The sequence below is a fragment of the Nipponia nippon genome, unplaced genomic scaffold, assembly GCF_047370975.1.
Source record: "Nipponia nippon isolate SJK-2023a ecotype South Korea unplaced genomic scaffold, ASM4737097v1 scaffold_3, whole genome shotgun sequence".
Taxonomy (NCBI): domain Eukaryota; kingdom Metazoa; phylum Chordata; class Aves; order Pelecaniformes; family Threskiornithidae; genus Nipponia; species Nipponia nippon.
The window spans coordinates 67,517,700-67,538,609 of record NW_028262347.1 but is presented as its reverse complement, the minus strand read 5'-3'; the positions used below and the strand labels follow the sequence as shown (position 1 = coordinate 67,538,609).

Genomic DNA, 20,910 nt, shown 5'->3' with positions numbered 1-20,910 from the left:
GTGCTTACAACAGTCACAGCCCCTCCATACAGCAGTTCAGAGGTGATGTCCGATTGACAAAATATGCCCTGGAAAGAATCGGTGACCTGGAAACCTTACAATTTACAGTCTTGTGTGTCACAGATGTTTCTGGCAGGATTTTATTGAATCGCTCCCCTGAACAGTTCTTACTGCAGAGGTTTAAGTGCAGTTTCTCCTTTATTACCTTTACGACATACTCTGCTGGAGCCTCAATGAGCCAGTGGCACTTCGTGTTCCTGGGATACAAGCCAGGGTAATTAGCAGTATCAATCTTCCCCTCTTCCACTAACATTGCGACACTCCCACAGCCCAAACCTGCAATACGCAAATGAGAAAGGAGACAAATTTAACAGACAGGATTATATGGTACTTTTAATAAACCCAAATCAACAGCTTGATTTTTAAGGAACTCAGGCACACTAAGGATAGTTGTTATTTTAGGGGGATCAGGAAGGAGAGGGAAAGGAGTTTCTACAGCATAGGCAAGGTCACCTGCTTCAGAGTCCTTATGGATGGCCACGAAGGTGAGCTCAAAGCCATGGCCAGTGTTGCTCCCATCAGAAACAAATGTAATGGTGGTCTGGTCCGACTCTGCCAGCAGAAGGGCCAGGAACATATTCCTGCAGAATTTACCTGAGGGAGACAAGGAGTTGGTGGCAAGGGTGGGCTGAACATACGTTTATTCAGGAAAATCTCATAGTGGTTCATTAGGCTAGATTCCATCAGGAAGGCGTCTTCTTACATTGAGTGGAGAGACTATTTGGCTTTCATTACCTATAAAATATTTAGAGGTGGTAGAGAAAAATTGAGGAGATGGGACTTAATCCAAAATAACCATATGAACAACCAAATATTCCTAGAGGATGAATTGCATGGACTAAGGATTAACATTATTAACATTATTAACAACACATCGCCATTAGTACTCAGAGTGGAGAGGCAGCCAGTATTTGCAGGAAATATTTATTCTCTGTTGGTTCAGTGTTAAGCGCACTCTACAGAGGGACAACAGGCCACATTTCTTTTAGGCTCCTCTGTACAGTTACCCGGTAATCTGCATGCTTGTTGCACTATATAACCAATTTTGAACCAAGGAAAAGCCAGCCTTTGATCTGTGCCTCCAACATACATGACACATGCTGGCTCTGCTAACACATCGGAAACTTGTCTGGACGTTCACCAGCTAAGCCAGGCTAAGCACTCGGCTTTATGCTGATACCCAGGGTCTGTAAGAGTAAAATAGGTATACTGGAGATAAGGCAGAAGGGGCACAGAATTATGTACAGCTGAAAGACATTTTTGAGAAGCCCACCACACTGCACTAGATACCAGCACAAAGATGAACATGTCCCTCAGTCCCACCTGCCCTGCTCTATTTGGATGTGATCTCTAGCTCTTTAGATTCATAGTGCAAAATACAAAAGGTTTCTCAAAAGCCAGCGACAGAATGGCTGTCTCAAAAGCCAGACAACGAATGACAAGAAATTACACCCAGTAACCCTCACTCCAAGGCACCCAGACTTACTGATCAGCTCTCTTCCATTCAAATACAGGGACACAGTCACAGTCACATCCAACTTGGTACTCTACATCTAATTTGGTGAAATGTTTCAAGATAATTTTGTCCTCTGGCACTGTTATATTCCAGGTGCACAGGCTAGAAGCAAGCAATAGTGAAGGCACGTATCTGCATGGCTGAGCTTAGCCCTTGTCAGTCCCTCCATGGGCTGGGAGCCCCCAGCGACTGCTTTCCTGCAAGCACGCACCAGAAGCTGACAACTGATGTCACCAGCTCCACCTGGTAAATTTTATCATCTTCCCCCTTGGCATAAGCCATCTGGGAAGAGAGTACCCACAGCAGAGGACTGCTATGAATTTGCTCAGCCCTAGGTGGGGACTGACGCTTCCTTACAGCGGCGACAGCTTTGTGCTGTGTGACTGACACACCACCAGCCCAGTCCATCTCATTCCCCTGCCTCCTGCAGAAGCTGAAAGCTTCTTTGTGTGAGCTGACATCGACATGGCCAGACCAAAGGGTAAAGGGTACAACAGATCTCTAGCCAGCCACAGCCATTTCGTGAGCGTGGCCCATACAGCATCTGTATTGCAAATAGACTTTGTGTCTTCCTGCCTTCCCCTGCAGCATTATCATGCCCGGCAAGCGTAGCTGGGGATTTGCATTGCAGGGAACACACAGCCACTGTCATCTGGACACCACTGAGAGCAGGGCCCAGGCCAGCGGTGGTCAGGGCTTCCAAGCCTTCCAAGCCCTGGGAAACACTTCAGTGGGTGCCCCAAGGAAAATGCAGTGTTTGGCTACTACAGCCTAACTACAGTTACCTGTTGTCAGGATAGTTATCCTCCAAAGCCTGGGGGTACCAAATGCGGCCACTTTCTCCAAAGAGTGAGGCGCCTTGGGAACTGCACTCCGCTGACACGTGGAGAGGGCTTGGCACAGCAGCTAGGGAGAGAAAAGAGTTGGATGGGGTATTGCAGTACAGGTACTATCAGTCAAGGCACGGGCTACAGCACTGCAGTTGTTTCAAACACAAAGTGCTTGACATGCAGCTGAGAGAAGCCTCAGATGAGAGCACACACTTTCTTTCCCAAAGTCCTACTTAAAAATCCCCAAACTTTCAGGAGTTTTCCCACCGACACAGCGGGCTCACATTCATTCAGCCTGCTAAGAGCTGGCTTGGCTACTCCAAGCTCATTTTTAATGAAGCACCACTTTTATGTTGGCCTTCCCTTCATCTTCTACGGGCATTTGGTCTGTGTGAATCCCGATAGCTCCGCTTTGCAAAGGGTAATGCACCCACTTTGTAGCCACGTGGCTTCTGCTCCTTGCAGTTACTGCTCCCAATTAAGAGGCACCTTCTTAGCTGCAGACAGTCCCCCTTTGAAAGCATAATCATTAAGAATCCCTAGCAAAGCCATAATAGGTTGGGTATTAGTTAATACCAACACCTCAGCTTTGATGGCTATGACAGAAATAACACCGTCTCTTTAATAACTTGTATTAGCCCTGTAATCATCTGTACAGAAAAATACAAGTGGCCAGCGGGGAGTCGCTAGACCTGTGCCTAGCTATAAAAGGCACTTCTGATAAGCCACTAAAACTGCAGCACTTAATACAGTGCCCCTCTTCCCATATGCATTCGAAGTTGTATTTGATGAGGAGATAAGCCCCGATCAGTCCTGCGCGCCGTTTCAGGAGCACAACAGCAGTTCAGATCTCGAGCTGGCAAGTGCTCAAAGCAGGCTTTTATTAGAGCAGGGCTGGTATGCAGCGCTCAAGGGACACCTCGCCAAGCTGGAAGGGCTGCATTCAGCCAGAAAGAGGGCAGCTTGAGTAGCCCTCTGCTTTTCCTTCAGAGGATGCAGGGGTCAGACCTGCTATTATAACAGGGTTTCTGAAGGGGAACTTATCTGTTTGAAGTTTTGGTTTTGCCATTCCAAATTAAAAGATGATATACCTTGCTGCTGGTGCAGCAGCTGGAAATGAAACAGAACTGCTGTGGGTGGAGGGGAGGGAGGCAGCAATAGCAGGGCAATTTGGGTCCCTACAGTGCTGAACAGACAGGAGAGGAAAAAACCTCCCAGTACTCATGGGAGTCTGCCTACCTGGTGCCATGTGCTGGGCAATGAAGTCCATGAACGCAGCCGCCCAGGAGAAGATGCTTGGTGAGCCCTGGGCCACGGTGCTTCCCTTGAGGGCATCCCATCCTCTGGCACAACCAACCCCCCAGGACACCACATCAGCCAGAGTCCAGATGCCACCAGTCTCAGACACGCAAGGGGGCCTCCGGAGTTACCCTGTCCACAGCCCGTCAGGGAGGAAAGGTGCCATTTGTTCCTGTGCCAGCAGCACCGACCTTTGACAGCGTTGCATGGCAGCCCAGCTTTGCTGCAGAAGCCAACGCAGCCTTGCTTGCTTCTCCCCAGTCACGGGGGCCTGGCACTGTCCCTGCTCATTCAGCTGTGCTTGTTTAATCTAAGATGCACCAATCTAAGCTCTGTTGTTTCACTCCCCTGATCTGATTTGCAGCCCTGCCCTTCCCTGTACACAAACCCCTTTTTTTCCACGAAAAATGTGAAAATTAAAGCCATTTCACTAACATCAGCTGCAGCACTGCTTTGAAAATCTTCACACAAGGTATGGCAGAGGGCAGGGAGCTTCCCAAGCTACTGCTGGTTAAAAAATATTCATTCAAGTACACCCCAAGGGAACTAGTGACAGCCTGGTCAGCAGCCTTCCCTAGGGCAGGGCAAGACTGGCCCTGCTAGCACTGTTAGGACCAGCACAGGAGGGTTTGGCACTGAGCAGACTCCTCTGTTGCAGCCCATTGCCCAGTGGGGCTGTCTGAGTGAAGGTATCAGGACGCTTGGGTGTGTATAAGGGGACATTGAGGGAGAGGTGGGTACTGCCTTCTCTCCAACCTCCTGGTAGCATTGCCCATGCCAGGCTCCCTTGCTCATTGCCTGAAGTCCCACCGCTGAAACCCTGGTTTCAGCAGAGGTGGTGGCACTTGCATGCAGAGATGGAGGTCTTGCTGTTAGCAATGCCCAGGGCAGGTCTAGGCAAGGGGGCAATCATGCTTCTGTCTCCTGCCCACATCCATACTCCCACCCACAAAAGACTCCTCCTGCCTTCGTTATCCTCTCCTTGTAAAGCCCTTGCTCAGCAAAGTACTGACAGCACTGTCAGTGCTGCTGCCTCCCTTTCTCCCCAGGAGAGGAGAAGGTTTGCAGGTGGACATGACAAGCCTGCTGCCCAGCAGGAGCCAGGGTGGACAAGCTGTTACCTTGCACACATCCCTCCCGCTGTCAGGAAAGCCAGCGCACAGCATGGAGCCCCACACCGATGGCTGGTTCATGCCCCTCAGCAGTGGCTGCAGGTCTGTCGGTCAATGAGGGGCAACTCCACCTCCTGTAGGACAGGAGCCAGTGCCCCAGCCCCTGTGGAAGCAACCAGGCCATGTCCAGCATCTGCAAGACAGCTCGCCCTTCCGGACAAATGACAGCCCACAGCCCTGTCTCCTGGGAGCCACATCCACCCCTTCCCCAACACCCCAGCACGAGTGACTGGGGGGTCCCACATCATTTGCCTGCCAGGTTCTGAGGCAGTTTGGGGTCACCAGGCACAGGCACCCAGCTAGGTAGGCAATGCATTGGTTTGCCCCCGGCCAGTGCAGAGAGAAGTGGCTCAGAGCAGGTCATTCCTCTGCTGGTTGGACAATGGACATTGCTTTCTTCTCCCAAGCACCCTACTACAGGACTAGAGACTTTCAGGGGCCAGGACGAAGCCCCCAGCAAGCTTCTAGGGTGAGACACCAGCCCTGGCTGGGAGACAGCGTGCTTTCTCCTGGGAGGGCTGCTGGGGAGTGGGAGGCAGGCAAGTCTCCTCTACAGTGGATGAGCCCCAAACCACTGGGGATGTAAAAATAAAAAGCAACATTCACAGATATTCCCGTCTCCTTTAAAATCTAGCAAAACTCAAGCAAGTGCAATTCCTTTGAGGGAACAGTTTTCTGATCTCTAGAGGAGAGAGTATGAAAGAGCATACATTTTTAAGTACAAGGGAACTATTCCCACTTCTGTAACACCTTGTAAGGACAGCTCTGCTTGCGAGAGGCTCCGATACGCATGCATGAATATGCGCAGGTTGCCAAGTGCAACCTTCCCTAACGTGCTCCACGGTCCCAAGCTGCAGGAAAATGCTGATCTGCACATCCCTACAGGGGCTGGTCCTCTGACAAGCAGAGGAGATCTGATGAGCAAAGGGGTACTTGAATTTTCCATCTAGCAGGAGTCACCTTCTCTTGCATTTCTATTTCTGAAAGAAAGTGTCTCCTTTCCCGTATCCATTACCCTTTATTCCTGCAACTGAGACCAGAAGTCCCTGCCATTTTACTCACCCTCAGACACCTTGCCCCAGCCACACACAGTACCCTAGCCTGGAAGTCTTCATCCTTGTGGGGAAGGTGGATAGGCTGAACCTTGTCCCCTGCAGAGGAAAGGGTGCACAAATGAGCGCATGAACCCCATGCTTCCATGAGCATGCCTGATTTACAGGTACAAACAGCATCCTTCAGGTCACACTGTCCCATTTCTCCCCTTCCCAAAAATACTAGTCACATGCAAGTATCTATAAAATGGGAATACAAAGTGAAGTTAGTCACTTCAATGTAATTGAAAATATACATGAGGCAAATTCAGAGAGAGATCAGGAAGATTGTTAGCTATCTTTGAGCATTAACTTAAGCAGAAGGATACTTGGGAATGGGACAAGAGGGGGAACAGCATGGCAGGGACCAGGAAAGGAAAGCATGTTGCCTCTGTGTCAATCTCATACAACATGGAAACTGGATAGTGCTTGGAAAACTCTTTACACCATTTTCCCCAAAGACCAGTGCTGATCAGATCAGACATGAAAGGACATGAAAAAGTCAGCTCAGTTCAATCCATACTCTTATTGGTTATTTTTTTCTTGATATTGGGAGAAAAATGGATCACAGTTCTCCTTGGCTGCCCTGACAGGGCATTGGCAGTGCCCAGCCTTCAGAAGGGCTAAGCAGGGAGCCCTGTAGTTTCCTCAAGGGTTGTCCATACGGCTCAGATGCTGTCAAACCCAGTTCATGCCTGGAGACATACCTGTTTAACCACAGAGTACAAGCACACAGGCAGCCCTCAAGCAGCTTTCCTCACGCTGCCTGCCAGGATGTCTGAGCCCCAGAATGAACATTTCTTGGGTCTTAGTTCCCTTATTCCTGCCATCATAGGCAAGCTGTAAGGCTATCACTGTCTGAGCCAGTGATTTGAGACATGACAGTGACAGAAGGTTATTTTATGTTGGCCGATCTGCCATCTGATGGTCACAGACAGTCATGGCCAGCTGGCTGTAAGCCATCGTAGCTCTATATAACTCAGGGAACTGCCTTTGAAAAGCCTAGGAAGTCAGACTTGTGCCACTTCCCTAACGCCAACACCCTAAAATTACCTCCAGAGTCTTTGCCTTTGCCTGCAGAAGTACTTGGAGTAAGCAGGTTTTAATCCAGCCTGCTTCTCAGTGGGCAGGACCCTTGCAGCCCACTGCTAGCTAACAGGCCAGGGCTATGGCAAAGAGGAAGCTGATGGCTTTCTAGCAGCTAGCCAAGAGCTGGCATTAACACAATGGGGCCAAAGGAAACCATGCTGGTACAGTTTGTACGAGGGGAACACAAAGGCACACAGGTGCATGAAGAAAACATGGGCATATCCAGAGCACAGACCCTGACCGAAGGATAAACTTCTGGGACAATGAATCAAAGCCTAGGACAAGAATTAACGCAACGGTGTTACTTTGATAAGAATTAAAGGCTTAACTGTGGGGACATTTCTCTAGCATAGAGAGCACGGGAAGGGAAGGAAGAGGAGTGTTTTTTCTGGACCAGCACATCAGTGTAAAGCAGCCTCCCGCAGCAGTGGCTCATCCCCTTGGGCTCTTGCTTACCGTACTGGGCCGGGTGCTGCAGGTGCAGCAGAGCCACATCGCAATCCACGTAGTGCAGCCGGTTAAACGTGGGGTGGACGATGACACATGAGACAGGGATGCTCTGCTCCTGCCTATCCACCTGCTGGAGGTGACGCTCCCCCACTGTCACCACCAAGCTCTTCAGGAGTTTCCTGGTGGGGAAAAAAAAAAACCAGCACCAGGGTGATGAAGGAAGAGGCTGCTGCCAGAAAGCAAACCCTGACACCGAGTCTGCAACCCTGCGATGTGCTCCTGCCCTGCGAGCCAGGGCTGGCCTTTGGTAACAGGACTTTCAGCCAGGCTGATTTCACATTAGCAGCAACATAGAGGATTCCCTGACCTCCAGCTGGAAAAGCTGGACTTACTTTTAAACGGATAAATAGGTTTCTTGTTTCATCTGCTATCCATCAAGCCACTGTTCATACCTGGGCAGCACAGAGCTGCCAGAAAGCCGGGGAGGTGCCAGCAGATTTCATTGCAGCCAGCTTGATACATGGAAAAGGACAGTTTATCTTTTGCCTTGGGACTCACAGAACCCCTGTGCCATTTTTGGCCTTGAAACATCAAGCTCAGCCCTTGTTACCTGCAGTCTGGGATCCTAAAAGGCACATGAGAAGCCTTAAAAGCAATGGGAATGGATTGCCAAGTCATTTTCGCCCCATAAATCCTCCTTTCTAATTTTGTTATCAGTGCATGTAGGAGATGAGTAGAGGCCTACATCTGAAAGCTTTATCATGATTTTAGGCAGCTACATGTCATTTAAATTAACACTAGACAAGTGTATGCCCATTATGGGTTTTCTGCATATTTTATAAGCAATATAATGTCACAGTTAAACTTAGAGCCATCAGCTCCAACAGAGTCAAAACACCATTCAGTATTTCTTTTAGCAATTACGTAGACAGCTACACTATCAGAGCAGAGTTAGCCAATAAATAGATGGGCAGTAGATCCAAACTTTGGCACACCAGATCTTTAGCAAAGGAGTTTACTCCCCTGTAGGGACCCAGCAAATGGTCTGGGGCACAGGGTGGGATGGTTTTGCACTCAGTTGGAGACATGAACTGGGTTCATTGATCCACCCGGTACCAGGCACTGCGAGAGATGCCTGCAGGAGCCACACAACTCATCTGGTTTTCGGCTGTCAGCATCTCTCATTACCAACTCTGACAGCACAGGACGCAACATAGCAGCAAGCTCGTCTTGAGATCTTTGCAATTAGGGCTGATTAAAGGTCTGCCTGGACTGTTACTGAAACGGGACAAAACCCAGACCTGAAGCAACTGCCTTTTCTCTCCAGGCTATGTTCATTTGAGAGTCCAAGAAACCTCAGTGCTCAGACAAGAGCTTTGAAGCCTATTTATCACTGATTTGTAGTAGGTTTTTTTTTTTTTTTTTTTTTTTTTTTTTAAACTCTGCCCTCAGTCTCTTCTCTCATGAAAGGGTGCAATCCCATGGAGGTTAAAGTCTGACTGCTGTGAATTACCACCATGCTATTTCACCCATGCAGCTTTCAGAGGTGGCAAGTGTGGGCAGCCTGGCTTGAGGGGCCTGGTAAGGCAGGTAGTCGTAATAAAACGTGTGCCTGAAGAGTGGCCCCGAACACTTTGAATCAAGGTATGGGGGGTTCAACCTGAGCCTTTGCTTCAATGCTTTCTAGTAAATTAAGATTCCTCCCCCCACCCCAGGAAACTCTTCCTCTCATTTTCTAATCACTTCCAGCCATAAATAACAGACCCACTAACGGCACAGCTCAGCTTTAATCCCAGGAGGCTGTTTACTGGAACTGGAAAGTTCCCATACTTCCCAGCAATGTCTGACACTGGGATTGCCTGGTAATGCAAATGCTGCAGTAATGGGAACACAAGAACAGCACTGGCAGCATAACAGTGGAGAGTAAAAGCACTGGCTAGTTTTGCACGGAACAGAGAAACAAAGAGGTGCCTCATTATCAAGGTTAATCTTGCACATTGAAATTTTTATACCATAGCAACTTTCTCATTATTCAACATCAGTCCTCAAAAGTGATGCTCAAGTTGAGCAAGAAAAAGATGTGAAGCTGACTGGTCTGCAATTACATTATAATGTATTACAAAAGGGCTGGCAAAGAGGCCACTTATATCATTGTCCCTGCCCATTAAGAGGACTTTAGCATGGCCTGTGAAGCTGGTCTTGCATTAAAATACAGAAGCCAATGTGACTGCTAGGAGTAATGGGACAGTTGCCAGGGCTGCTTTTACCAGGAAGCTGCAGTGCTTCTCCTTCTGCCTCAGAAACGCTTCTCTGGATATTTGCTTAGGTGAACAGGGTCTTTTAAAGACAAAGTCCTTTAAAATTAGTGATTTAGGTATTTAGAAGAGCCCTGGTAGCATGGAGACTCCCACACCCAGATCTCTGCCCCAGGGCTGCCCACACCTCCCAGAGCTCCTGAGCACTGAGCAGGACACATGAATTTGATTTGCAGACTCCCTGAGCAGGGAAGCCCTCTCCCCAGGCTTTGGGGAGAAACATGCAGAGACCCAACAGAAACAAGCAGTGTGCTGGGGGGTGCACAAGTTGCCCGAGGACCCGTGGCTTTGGAGTGACACATCCCACAGGTCTGACTGTGGCAGAGCACTGGCCCCACTCAGCCCCAGGGCAGCCATTTCCCTCCGTAACTGGGGACCACACACCTGGGCCTGGAAGCTCCCCGTGTCCTAAGGGGAACTTCTGCTGCAAGAGGTTCAAAAGCGAGTGAGGAGGTGAGACTGACTTACTGCTCTAGGTTGACTACACAGTAAGCAGCGGTGATAACTACATCTTCTCGGACCAGACTGCTACCACAGGAATGGAAATGGCCCAGTTTGAGGGACACCTTCAAAGACAGGGTCAGGTACATTTTGAGATGAGGTGACTCCCATTTCCTCCCAAAATGGGAAATAACAAAGATAAGCCTAGCCCAGAAAACTACTTTTTCCTCCCAGTATTAGTGTGTGGGACGCTCAGCTGCCTGGAGCCCAGGGGAGTCATTTCCAAGCCATGGCTGATCCTTGGCAGCCACCTTCAGCCCCAGTGTTGCACGAGAGGAATGAGACCCTGGAGCATCCTGAAACAGAGGGGACCAGACAGACATCTTACTCCTATTTCTTAATGCTGCAAGAGCTTCCCCAGGGCTTGATGCTAGCCAGGGGTCCAGATGATCCATCCCCCTGACCCCAGCACCCTACCTCTGCCTACACTACCCCCTCCTGTGCTACTACCTGCATACATTTTCAAGCTGCTGCATGTGGAGGGACTGGGTTTTGGGGGGGAGAGAGGTGGCAAATACTGTTTTGCCACAGGTGCCACCGTTTTCTCTGGCAACATGTAAACAAGTAGTATTTTTCTAAATAGGGCTGTGCCCTCTTAGTTACTCATAAGGCATCATCTCACAATCATTGCTCAGTGGTTTTCCTTACATGAACACAAGCCACTAGGCAAGATAGCTTTCCTCTGCAGCAGGGGACCAGGGAGGCATCCTCCTTTGCCACCTCTGCAACCTCCCTGCAAGGAAATCCTCAGCTGGTACATGCCACAAAAAGCTCTGCAGCTGCATTAGCTCACACCAGCCAGAGATCTTGTCTAAACGATTAGATCAGCTCATTCCCTCCCACTTTGGGGTGGGGGTCAGCCTGAGGAGCTGGGCAAGAGCGACTTTTAGACCAGCTTCCACTCCTGAGTGAGCAGCATTCAATGACTTTAGGATGAAGGAGATTTTGCTGCTGCCTCTGCTCCCCCTTCCCTGGGAGGAAGGCAGCGCACTGCAACACAGACCTGCCCGGGCTGCCCTCCAGGCATGAACGCTCTCCCTCCAACAATTCGAGAGAAGAATCCCAGCAGCAGAGCATCCTTTGGGCTCTTCAGGTCAATGGGATGAAGTCCACACTTCAGGCCTACGTAGGAGACGGAAACAAGAATGTTTTGCAGTGAGACACCCCCCCACATGCTCAAATCTATCACCCCAGGCTCTTCTGGCAGGTAGGGAATTAATGGGACAAATCCCAGGTGTCCCAGTTTTCCTGAGTCCAGCCTGAGCTCCAAGCTGAAGGCATTTATATGGAAATAAATGAAAACACACAGAAATTACATTTCTTGATAAGAATCTGATGTGTGCAAAGCTGAGGTCTCCCGTGAGGTATTTGCATGATGTGCGTACACAGTCATAAAAAAAACAAATTTAGATTTCATCCAGCAGTCTAATTATTCTTAATGAAATGCAACTGGGACTTACAAAATTAAGTAACAAGTGCAACAGGTTATAATGGTGCTACCTGACTTTATTCAAAGTTTATTATTCCAAAGCTTCCATGGCACTTAACCTGAGCAAGTAAAGTCATCGTGAAAGGTCTTATCTCTGAACTGAGCTGGCCCAGCATATGGTCTTGGCTTTGGTCTGAAACACAGCGCAAGACAGAGCTTTCTCACATCGCTTTTGGCACCGATTGTGCCTTAGAAATGTGGACAACGAGCACGGGGAAAGTTTGACTTGGGGATGGCTGGGTCTGATTAAGTTTTAGATGCTTCATTGAACCGTGCAGTTTGAGATAAATTCATAGCAATCCCATTTGTGTTTTCTAGGGAAAACCCCACCAGTCCTCTCCCAGCAGGAAGCGATGCACACACCGACAGGCCTGCCAGACCCCACGCTGAGTGGAGGAGGAAGGGGTGTGATGCTCCCCTGGGTCAGCTCCAGAACATGATCATCACAGCAAAGCTCACATAGGAGGAGCCACCTCAAATACTTGGGACACAAAGAAAAGGAACCAACTGCAACTTCTCAAACCAGAGGTCTGCTTCTCCAGGCTGGGTGGTTGTGGGAGAGGGGTAGCATCAGGCTTCTGGCTCCTTTCCTGAGAAGAGGACAGCAGCTCTTCCTCCGCTCCCTTCAGCTGGCCCCATGTCTGCACCAGCTAAAAATCACTCTGTTAATCACTCCTGTCCGATGTGTTTCTTACGCCAATAGGAGGGGTCCCTGCCTCTCCCAAGCCAAGGCTGGGATAAGAGTTCAGTTCCCAGCCAAGCAAACATAAGCAATATAATGCCTATGATTTAGGAGGTACTCGCACCATATTTGCCCTGGTGAGAGCCTGGAATAACTCACTGGCATCACCAGGACACTGAGTCTGGATCCAAAACATTACCAACTCAACACCCCTCCAGCCGTTTCTCTAATTTTGGGTCCTATGTTCTCTGTGTAGGCTTGATGGCAATGCTACTTGCTTAACCTTCCCATCAGGTTGACAGGCATTAGAAAGCCCACCAATCTCTCACACCACCTTATCTGAGTGCCAGTGAATTGGGGAGCCCACATCTTTCTCCTCTACCCAGACAGCCAACCACCCCAAGACCTCAGCAGCAACAAGCAAGACTCACCCCACAAGGTTGTGGAGATCCTTGCACAACTCCTGCAGCATTCCTGGCTGTAGAGGGGCTAACTGAGCTCCTTGCTGCCCCGTTCAGCCCAGCTTCTCTCTCTCTCCCCCTCTCTTCTAGTAGCACTTTATCATATTCCCAGGGCACTCTCTGGTCTCAAAGCATTTGACTACTGCAGAGAGCTCAGTCACAAAATCAGGCACAATTTTCTAAGCCATTGACCTGGACCAAGCTCTCCCTAGCCCTTGCTGCTGACTAGCTTTTCCAACAAGAGACCGTGGTGATTATTGCTATAGCGGCAAGTCTACTAGCGAAGTAGAAAATAAATAGACTTTATCAGGGAGGTAAATGATGGAGAAAACACCATTCCCTTAGGTGGGGAGAGAAACAACATTAGCAACAGCAGAAGGACCAGCATCATATTGGAGCAGGGTAGGAGGAATGTCAATTAGCCAGTTATCCCATCTCTTGCCCCAGATGGGCAGATGTTTTTAGCACTAGTTTCATCAGCGGGAGCAAGTCACTCTGAAGATCACCATTCTTCTGCCCAACTTGATCCCCTTTGCAGCCTGCCCTGTGCTTATTTCCCTCTCTTATCTACAAGCATCCCTAGGAAAAAAAACTTTTACATGGATGTGGGAGCAGGCCAGACAGGGAGTTATAAATACATTAGCCACTGTAGGAGGATGTGCAAGGATTTGAGAACATGCTGCCATGAATTGCTCTCCTAGACACTTTTCTGACCTGAGTGCCCCAGGATCACCAGTTCGCAAGCTCAGCAGGACCAAGCTATTTCTCTTTCTTGCACAGCCAAGGGACCACGCCGCAGCTGAGCCCCCTGCATGGGGAACAGCTCACTTGCCACAGCAGCCAAGGAGAGAGCACCTAGATGGAAAGGGTAAGAAGGGTTTCCAGTCCCAGCAGAGCTACAGGAAGAGCAGACCAAAATCACTTACACCAAGCCCTGACATGATTTGTGAAAACTGACCAGTTACATTCACTTTTTTGGTACCTTAAAAGAGCAGATGATAACACCAGTGCTCACTGCTGTAGTCCCCACACTGGGGCACATCTGCCCTCTGCCCACAGCCCACACACAGGACTCACCTCATGGAGCAAGAAGGGACACCAGCAGCAAGAGGAGCCCTGCTCCCACCATGGCCCAGGAAAAAAAACCCAATGCTAGATCCCAGGCTATGCTCTGCTGCACGCAGGAGAAAAAACCCTCCTCCTCTCAGCTAACGAGCCCCTTTAATAGATGAGGGGCCAATCAGTATTGGCAGGTGAGGATGCAGGGCTGCAATTCAAGTGGGTTTGGAGGCTCTCCAGCCATGTCTCATCAGGGGTCACTAGCTCGCTGGGCTCTCCTGTTTGTAGTTTGCTGTCCACTCCCCACCAGTACAGCGGCAGGATCTAACGCCCCCCGTCACCATTGCCACCAGCCCTGAGCTGCCTCAGCCCTTGCGGTTTGAAACAAATCTCATTGCTTTTGCAGAGGAGAGTTAGCACAGGCAAAGTCTAGTCCAGCCAAGTTCCTCGCCCCGTGGTCTCTCCTCACCCAAGCCGGCCAGGGGGAGCCCCTTTGTAAGGCATGGTGGCGTGTTTCTTCTTCCTTCCCAGAGGACACCAAGAGAGCTGTGTGAAACCTCCAGCAGCTTCTTGCCTGTGAAGCAATACACGGGGCTTACGGAGAGCCTTAAGTAGCTGCCATAAGGATGAAAATTATTTGACCTTTTTTGCAGGGAGACTTGTTGTCCATATACTGCAAGAGCAAGCTCCGTTAAGAAACCCTGCACTGTCGGGATCCAGGAGAACTTCACGGCGTACGGGCTGACTTCAAAGTGAGCGTGCAATTTCCCTACATGCTACAAAGGGTTTTGCACACACCAAGATGGCAAAACCCACTATGGCTTGTGTTCAGGGCTTTCGATTCTCTTTCAGGTCCATTTTCAATGGGGGTGCTTATCACCACCACAATCCCCTGAATGAACCCAAGCCCTGGGAGCATGCAGCAGCATCTGGGAATGTCTGCCAGGAAGAAGGGAATTAGAACAAAATGAGTTTCTTTTTACTTTCTGTTCTGTTTTTCTCTTTGCACTCTGTAGACTTAAGTTTGTTTGACACATTCCTGACAGATATATAAAGCCTGACATGAAGAGCTTATGTCAGTGTAACACGTCCAGTCAAGACTGCGTAAGCACCAGCCCTCATCCTTTCTCATGCTCAGGCTCCAAAAAATGCCTGCTCTAATGTTTTTATATGGCCAGACTCAAGTGTATGTGCTGCATAGTTGCTCCTACGTGAGCAATCACTGGGACTCCTTGGGCAGTAAAATGCAAGTCAAGTGGAGTAAGAAACTTTGGCCCTTCCACCTCCAGAAGAACTTGTTCACGATTGGTCCTAAGGAACAGACTGACCCCATAGCCAAGGGAACAAAACCAGACACAGCACTTACTTTTCTTACTTTTTATATAAAATAGACATTTACATACATTTTCTTTTGCAAAGACTTCGAGCATAACTCCTTTATGTGAAATCTAGCCATAAATCCCACAGTGAAAAAAGCAAAGACTTTGCAAATTCCTGTACCACTGACATACATCCAGCTGCTGCTAAGTGTGAATTTATTTTTCAAAGATTTCTAATCCACGGGCTGTTTTCTTGTTGTTGTTTTTTTTTTTTTTAAAAGATATGCACAACTGATTAAAAAAAAATAGATACAGAAATAAGAACCATATGAACAACAGGCAATGCAAACAACTCCTGCATGAGAGGAACACGCAGTGTGACATCCACTTCAGGCAGAGATTTCTACAGTAATACAGTTGTAGAAGCCATAACTTTTACAGAGGATACCACTGGGGGTATTTTCCAGAAGAAAAAATTTTCAGCAAGTCAGTACAAACATGGCAATGAATTTTTGCACAAAGTTATCGAGATTACCTGAAGCAACTTTGCCACATTGAAACACTAGTGAATGCCAAGCGCTTTTTTTTTTTCTTTTTTTTTTTTTCCCCCCCCTGCTAGGTTTAAATGTACATGAAAGCAAAATGGTGCATTTTGAAATTGCTGCAAGAGACTGAAGGTTGGGGAAAAAAAAAACCCTCTAAGGGCTAATTTTTTCCAAAGATTGTGCATAATTGCATATATCAAAGATAGAAATTGAGCACTTGGTCAACTTAATCACATACAGGTTGAGGAGACTTAAGCATATACCAACTGTTTCACCGAGCTGGAGGACAAGTGGGGCAAAAGATCACACAACTATATTCTAAATTGCCTAATTATTAAAATTAGAATGACAATTATCTTCTTTCACCAAATATTGTACACCATATCTGGCCTGGTTTCTATAACTGTTGAGAAGCTTTCATAGTTTTTAGATAATTTTAGGGGTGTCCAGCCTCCCCCGCAAGTTAGGCTCTTTATTTTGGATTTTTTTGACTTAGACTTCTTCCACCCATGTGCATGCATGCACACACCCCCGTCCTCGTCGAGATCTCTGGAATGAAGGCCATTTGCACTGCTGCATTCACTTACTGTTTGGCCAAAACAAGTTGCCTGAACATTTGTAGGAAAATCTAGTTCAAGGAGTCCATGAGAGAGAGAAAATGCCCCCCACTGCATCATTTATCCCAGGGGATGGAAAAGCAATGAAAGCAAAGAATGCTGGACTTTAAATAAGCAATACAATAAAACAAAATCCATCAGCTGAAAATATTATTCATGGGGAAAGGAAAAAGCAACACAATTATTATGTTTTTCATTTAGGATTAAAATGCACAGTGAGTACACAAGAGTCCTGTCTAACCAGCTTTCCATTAATTCTCCACTTTAATATTGGTGAGCACTGAGGTTTAGCCAATGCCACTTGCAGAGAGAGTGAACTCTCCCCCACCAGGTAAAGCTCCAGCCATTTATTAATTTGTATTCTCTGCTAACCATGCTGAGCACTGGAGTTGGCAGAAAACAATGTATTTATAACTCATTATTTTAGAAGCTGTGCAATGCTAGAGGATGAGGACATTTCCTATGATTAATTAAGATAATATCCAGTTTATCGTAAGGTAAGTCGCTCAATTTATCTTCCACAATAGCATTCCCTTTTGGTGGAGGTAACTCATTTCATATCATACTCCATTCTTCTTCTTTGTCTGCAATAAACCTTTCACAAGATTAATGTCCTGAACAAACACACTGTTTCAGCATGGATACCAACGAGACAGGGAGTCAGCTCAAAACTTTACAAGGGTTTAACTGCTTTGGAGGCTCATGGCCTGAATCACTCTCCAAATACACTGCCAGTTTGCAGACCACCATCCTGCACAGATGGGGTATAAAGTGCTGGTTCAGGAAAGCAGGGTCCATGACTGAGCCCTCCTCTCTCCGTAACTACCATAAAACCAGTTCCAAAATGTGGAGAGTTGGCCTTTTGGCATATGAATGTAATCCGGTTCAGCTGGGATTAAACTCCGTGGATATGTCAGCTGCCTAATTCAGGTGAGTGGATGAACATACGCCATGCCTTCCAACCAAACAGCCTCCCTCACTGGGAGGATGGTCTCATCTTCCTACGTTACTCTGCAAGTAAGACTGTGTTGCAAAAATGGTAATCCTTCTCCAGGATCTGGGAGGGGGGCACCCAAAGCTATATTGTACTTCTACACGTGCACCGGTTTTAGGAGGTCAAGATGACTTTGATCAGGTTCTAGGACAAGAACGAGACAATCATTTCTACCAGGTCTCTCAGGAAAGACAAACTAAGCTTTAAGCCAAAGTTAAAAACACAAACCCAAGTCATCTCCCTCACAAAGCATTGCTATAAAAAATACAACTTCTTTTATATTTGAAAAAATATGTTTCCTTGGCCACAATTTAAAGCCACAGTGCTCTGGGCCTTGTAGAATATATTGTATTTATTTAATATATCTTTATGAGACAAAGTTTATAGCTGATACACATTTTTAAATGAGACGTATCTCCCCCCACCCCTATCCCCCACCCTTCGGCTAGCTGTTGGAGGACTCTGCAGGTGCCTCCTCCACAGGGGTTTTGCACAGCACTGCTGTCAGGGGCTGCACTAAACACTGCTCTGCCAGCCCCCAAACTCGCCACCACGCAGCGGTACCACAGGCAGCCAGCCAGCCTGGGCACACGGGGCTTTGGTGAAGCTGCCCTGAAGGGAGGCTCCCCTTGGGGAGAGGGAGAGCTTTATGGTCCAGGTACCTCTGAATACCCTGGGAATGAATCATCTACAACTTTGCAATGCACAAGGGGGAACCAACTGCTCTCGGAGGCCATTTAAGCTTTGGTTTCCCCATGCCATAGGACTCTGCTGGTGCGAACCCCATCTCCTCCAAACCATCCTGGCAGCGCTAGATTTGTGCAAAGCTACTCCATGCACAGCATCCAGCGGGGTGCCTGCACTGGGGACCTGCAGAAATGTCAGGTCAGCAAGTCCATGGCCATAAAAGTCATGTGAAAAGACAAGGGTTGCTGACCCAGCCCCAGGACCTCAAACCTGCCCTCGGCCCCGGAAAGCAAAGTAGGCTGCTTGGGCTGCGGGGAGAAGGGAAAATTCACCAGCAAGAGACTTGCTAATTTTCATCCCAGCTGCTCCCTTGGGAAGCTCGTTTGAAGGGAGAGAGCCCAGAAACGTGTGTCACCACCTTCTCCCCCCGACGGTCTCTCCCTCCCACCTCTGCCCAGCTGTAGGCACTGGCTGGTCTCTTTGGCCAGTGGGGACCAGTACCTCCCAAGTCCAGCCTTGTCTCGGTGGACGCACAGCCGTGGCTCTAGCAGGTCCACAAGCTCTGGCAGGGCAGACATCTGCACCAGTCTGGGCTCCCTCTGAGCTCCAAATGCAGCTGGAGTCATGTTAATAATTTGTCAGTAATTTGACCACAAGTAGTGGCTAGACACTGAGCTTTTTGAATGAAGAGAGCGGAACCATGAGCACAAGGCTGTTCTGTCACGCTGAGCGCATTTGGAGCTTGCTGAGGTGCCATGGTCAGCACCAACTAAGCCTGGGCGCCATGTGGGTCATTGCCACACAGGCTTTTCCTGACAGATGTGTATCGAGGCACAGCATACCTAATCTGAACTGTCCTTTGCCAATAATGCCAAACCCTGGGCTGCTCTTCTGCAGGGACTGGCCACAATCATGCTCAATTATAACAATATTTACAGCAGTTTTCTGCCGCAAGAGGAACAAACTGATACCCTATCTCCATATCCAAACCCAAAGGCAGTGGCACCAAGCACGATCCCACTAATGCTCTCTGTGAACTGGTACAAACCCTGGTGGAAGCAGCAGAAGTGCTGTTATTGCAGTGACAGTATGGTCCAACGTGCTCTGCAGCCATTTGCTTTAGAAACATCATTAGGGGGAGTTATTCAAGCACGCCTCGGTGGTACTGCATTTTTCTAACTTCAGACAATACAAGTCACAATGCCCAGCCATGTGGCCAGCTGTGAAGGATACTGCCCAATTCGTAGAAAACAGAAAATATATTAATTATTTGATTATTATAAGTTAAATAAATAAAGCTCAAAAATAAAAGCCCCAATTCTGAAGAGAATTTGTTTTCCCACTTCAGTATTTAAAAATATAGATTTATGACTGATCAGCTATAGGTCATTTTCTGTATCTTTTAGGGGAGGGAGCGAGAACACTTTGACAAAGTGTTTTGTCAGTGTTATCACCATGATAAATGGGCTTTGTCCCTGCACACCCATAAAAAAGCCTCCTTAGTACCTTTCCAGCCTAGGAAATCTTCCCTAACCTCTCTGTGGCTTTGCTTTACCTCCTATATTGATCAGATCAGTTGTTTGGTTTTTTTACAGGGGACTGGACAGGAGGACAAGTAATCTTAGAGCTTCCCATTGCCTTTGGATGCTTCCAGTTTTTTCAGAGTAATCATTATTTGGCCTGGAGGGAGAGGGCAAAGGGTAAAGCCATATGATATTTGATAATACTGACATTATGAACCCGAATTATTATAAAATGAGTATCATCTTATGAGTAAATTATTCAGCTGAAGTTTTCCCTCAAAGGATCATTTGTCCTACTTGTAGAATCATCCTTCTAGGGTGATATTCAGACACTGTTTTCCCTTTCTTTAGAATAATTTTCAAGTCACATTTAGAGCTGTAAAAGTGGCCACCATTTCCTCAGCATTAACCCCTTGAAATCTTTTTATGTGACCATTATGACCATCTTTCCTGGCTCAGAAGGACCTGGCAGCACTTGCAATGAAGCCCATCAGTGGTACTGTATGTGGATGAGGTGAGCCTGTGTTGAGTAACAGGAGGTGTTACTTCACCCCCACTGCAATGGGTGAGTGCTTTGTCTCCATGGTTTCCCCAGTGATAACAAAGATATTGAAGGTACATGTCCCACCCACACTCCTGGTGTGATTAAAATGGGTTCAGCCTAAACATAAATCTTGATTCAAGGAAGGTTTTCATTCATTCTCCAGCACGTCCCACAGGAGCCGAGTGTCTCCTGTAACTGGTCAAACATAAGCATGCATTCAAAATTTGCCTTCCATAATTCTAAGTCCTATGAAAGTTCCTTCAGCATCGCTTTGAGCAATAGGCTTCTACCATACTCTTCTCCAAGGGGCATGAGTTTCTTTCCACTGGTGACTGAATGCTATGTTTGGTCTTTCTCCTGGACTTCTTGAAACCGTTTCTCCAAGCGATCCAGTTTGGCCAGATTCTCCTTCAGCAACTTGCTGTTTGGAACCAGCTGTAAGGCTTTCTCATAGTAGCCACGGGCAGTGACGTAGCTCCCCTACAAAGAAAATGAGTGCCAGATCTCATTCGCATTCCCTGACATAGATAGAAAGTTCATTCCTTGGGAATGGTGAAGACCGTAATACGAAGGAAAAAGAGTTTATAAACCTTGATATCGTTAGGTAACGGGAATACTTCTTCATTATGGAATGGATGACTGAGTGCCGTTAGCCTAAATTTGATCA

The 20,910-nt window shown here is 47.8% G+C and overlaps 2 protein-coding genes across 3 annotated transcripts in view; both read right to left on the bottom strand.

Moving 5' to 3' along the window:
• The window catches only part of OVCH1 (ovochymase 1), a 30,276-nt gene extending 15,758 nt beyond the window's left edge, over nt 1-14,518 (bottom strand). The window contains 14 exon segments of the mRNA XM_087766012.1: nt 206-336; nt 514-654; nt 1,593-1,678; nt 2,362-2,482; nt 3,646-3,804; nt 3,807-3,837; nt 4,827-4,912; nt 4,915-4,980; nt 7,514-7,686; nt 10,291-10,490; nt 10,524-10,619; nt 11,327-11,445; nt 13,784-13,851; nt 14,484-14,518. Of these exon segments, the coding sequence (XP_087622138.1) occupies nt 206-336; nt 514-654; nt 1,593-1,678; nt 2,362-2,482; nt 3,646-3,804; nt 3,807-3,837; nt 4,827-4,912; nt 4,915-4,980; nt 7,514-7,686; nt 10,291-10,490; nt 10,524-10,619; nt 11,327-11,445; nt 13,784-13,851; nt 14,484-14,518 (1,512 nt within the window).
• An 858-nt stretch (nt 14,519-15,376) lies between these two features.
• The window catches only part of TMTC1 (transmembrane O-mannosyltransferase targeting cadherins 1), a 150,442-nt gene continuing 144,908 nt past the window's right edge, over nt 15,377-20,910 (bottom strand). For both annotated transcript variants that reach the window (XM_087767160.1, XM_087767159.1), the window contains exon 20: nt 15,377-20,723. In XM_087767160.1, the coding sequence (XP_087623286.1) occupies nt 20,583-20,723 (141 nt within the window). In that variant the 3' untranslated portion in view covers nt 15,377-20,582. The remainder of the gene's footprint in view (nt 20,724-20,910) is intronic.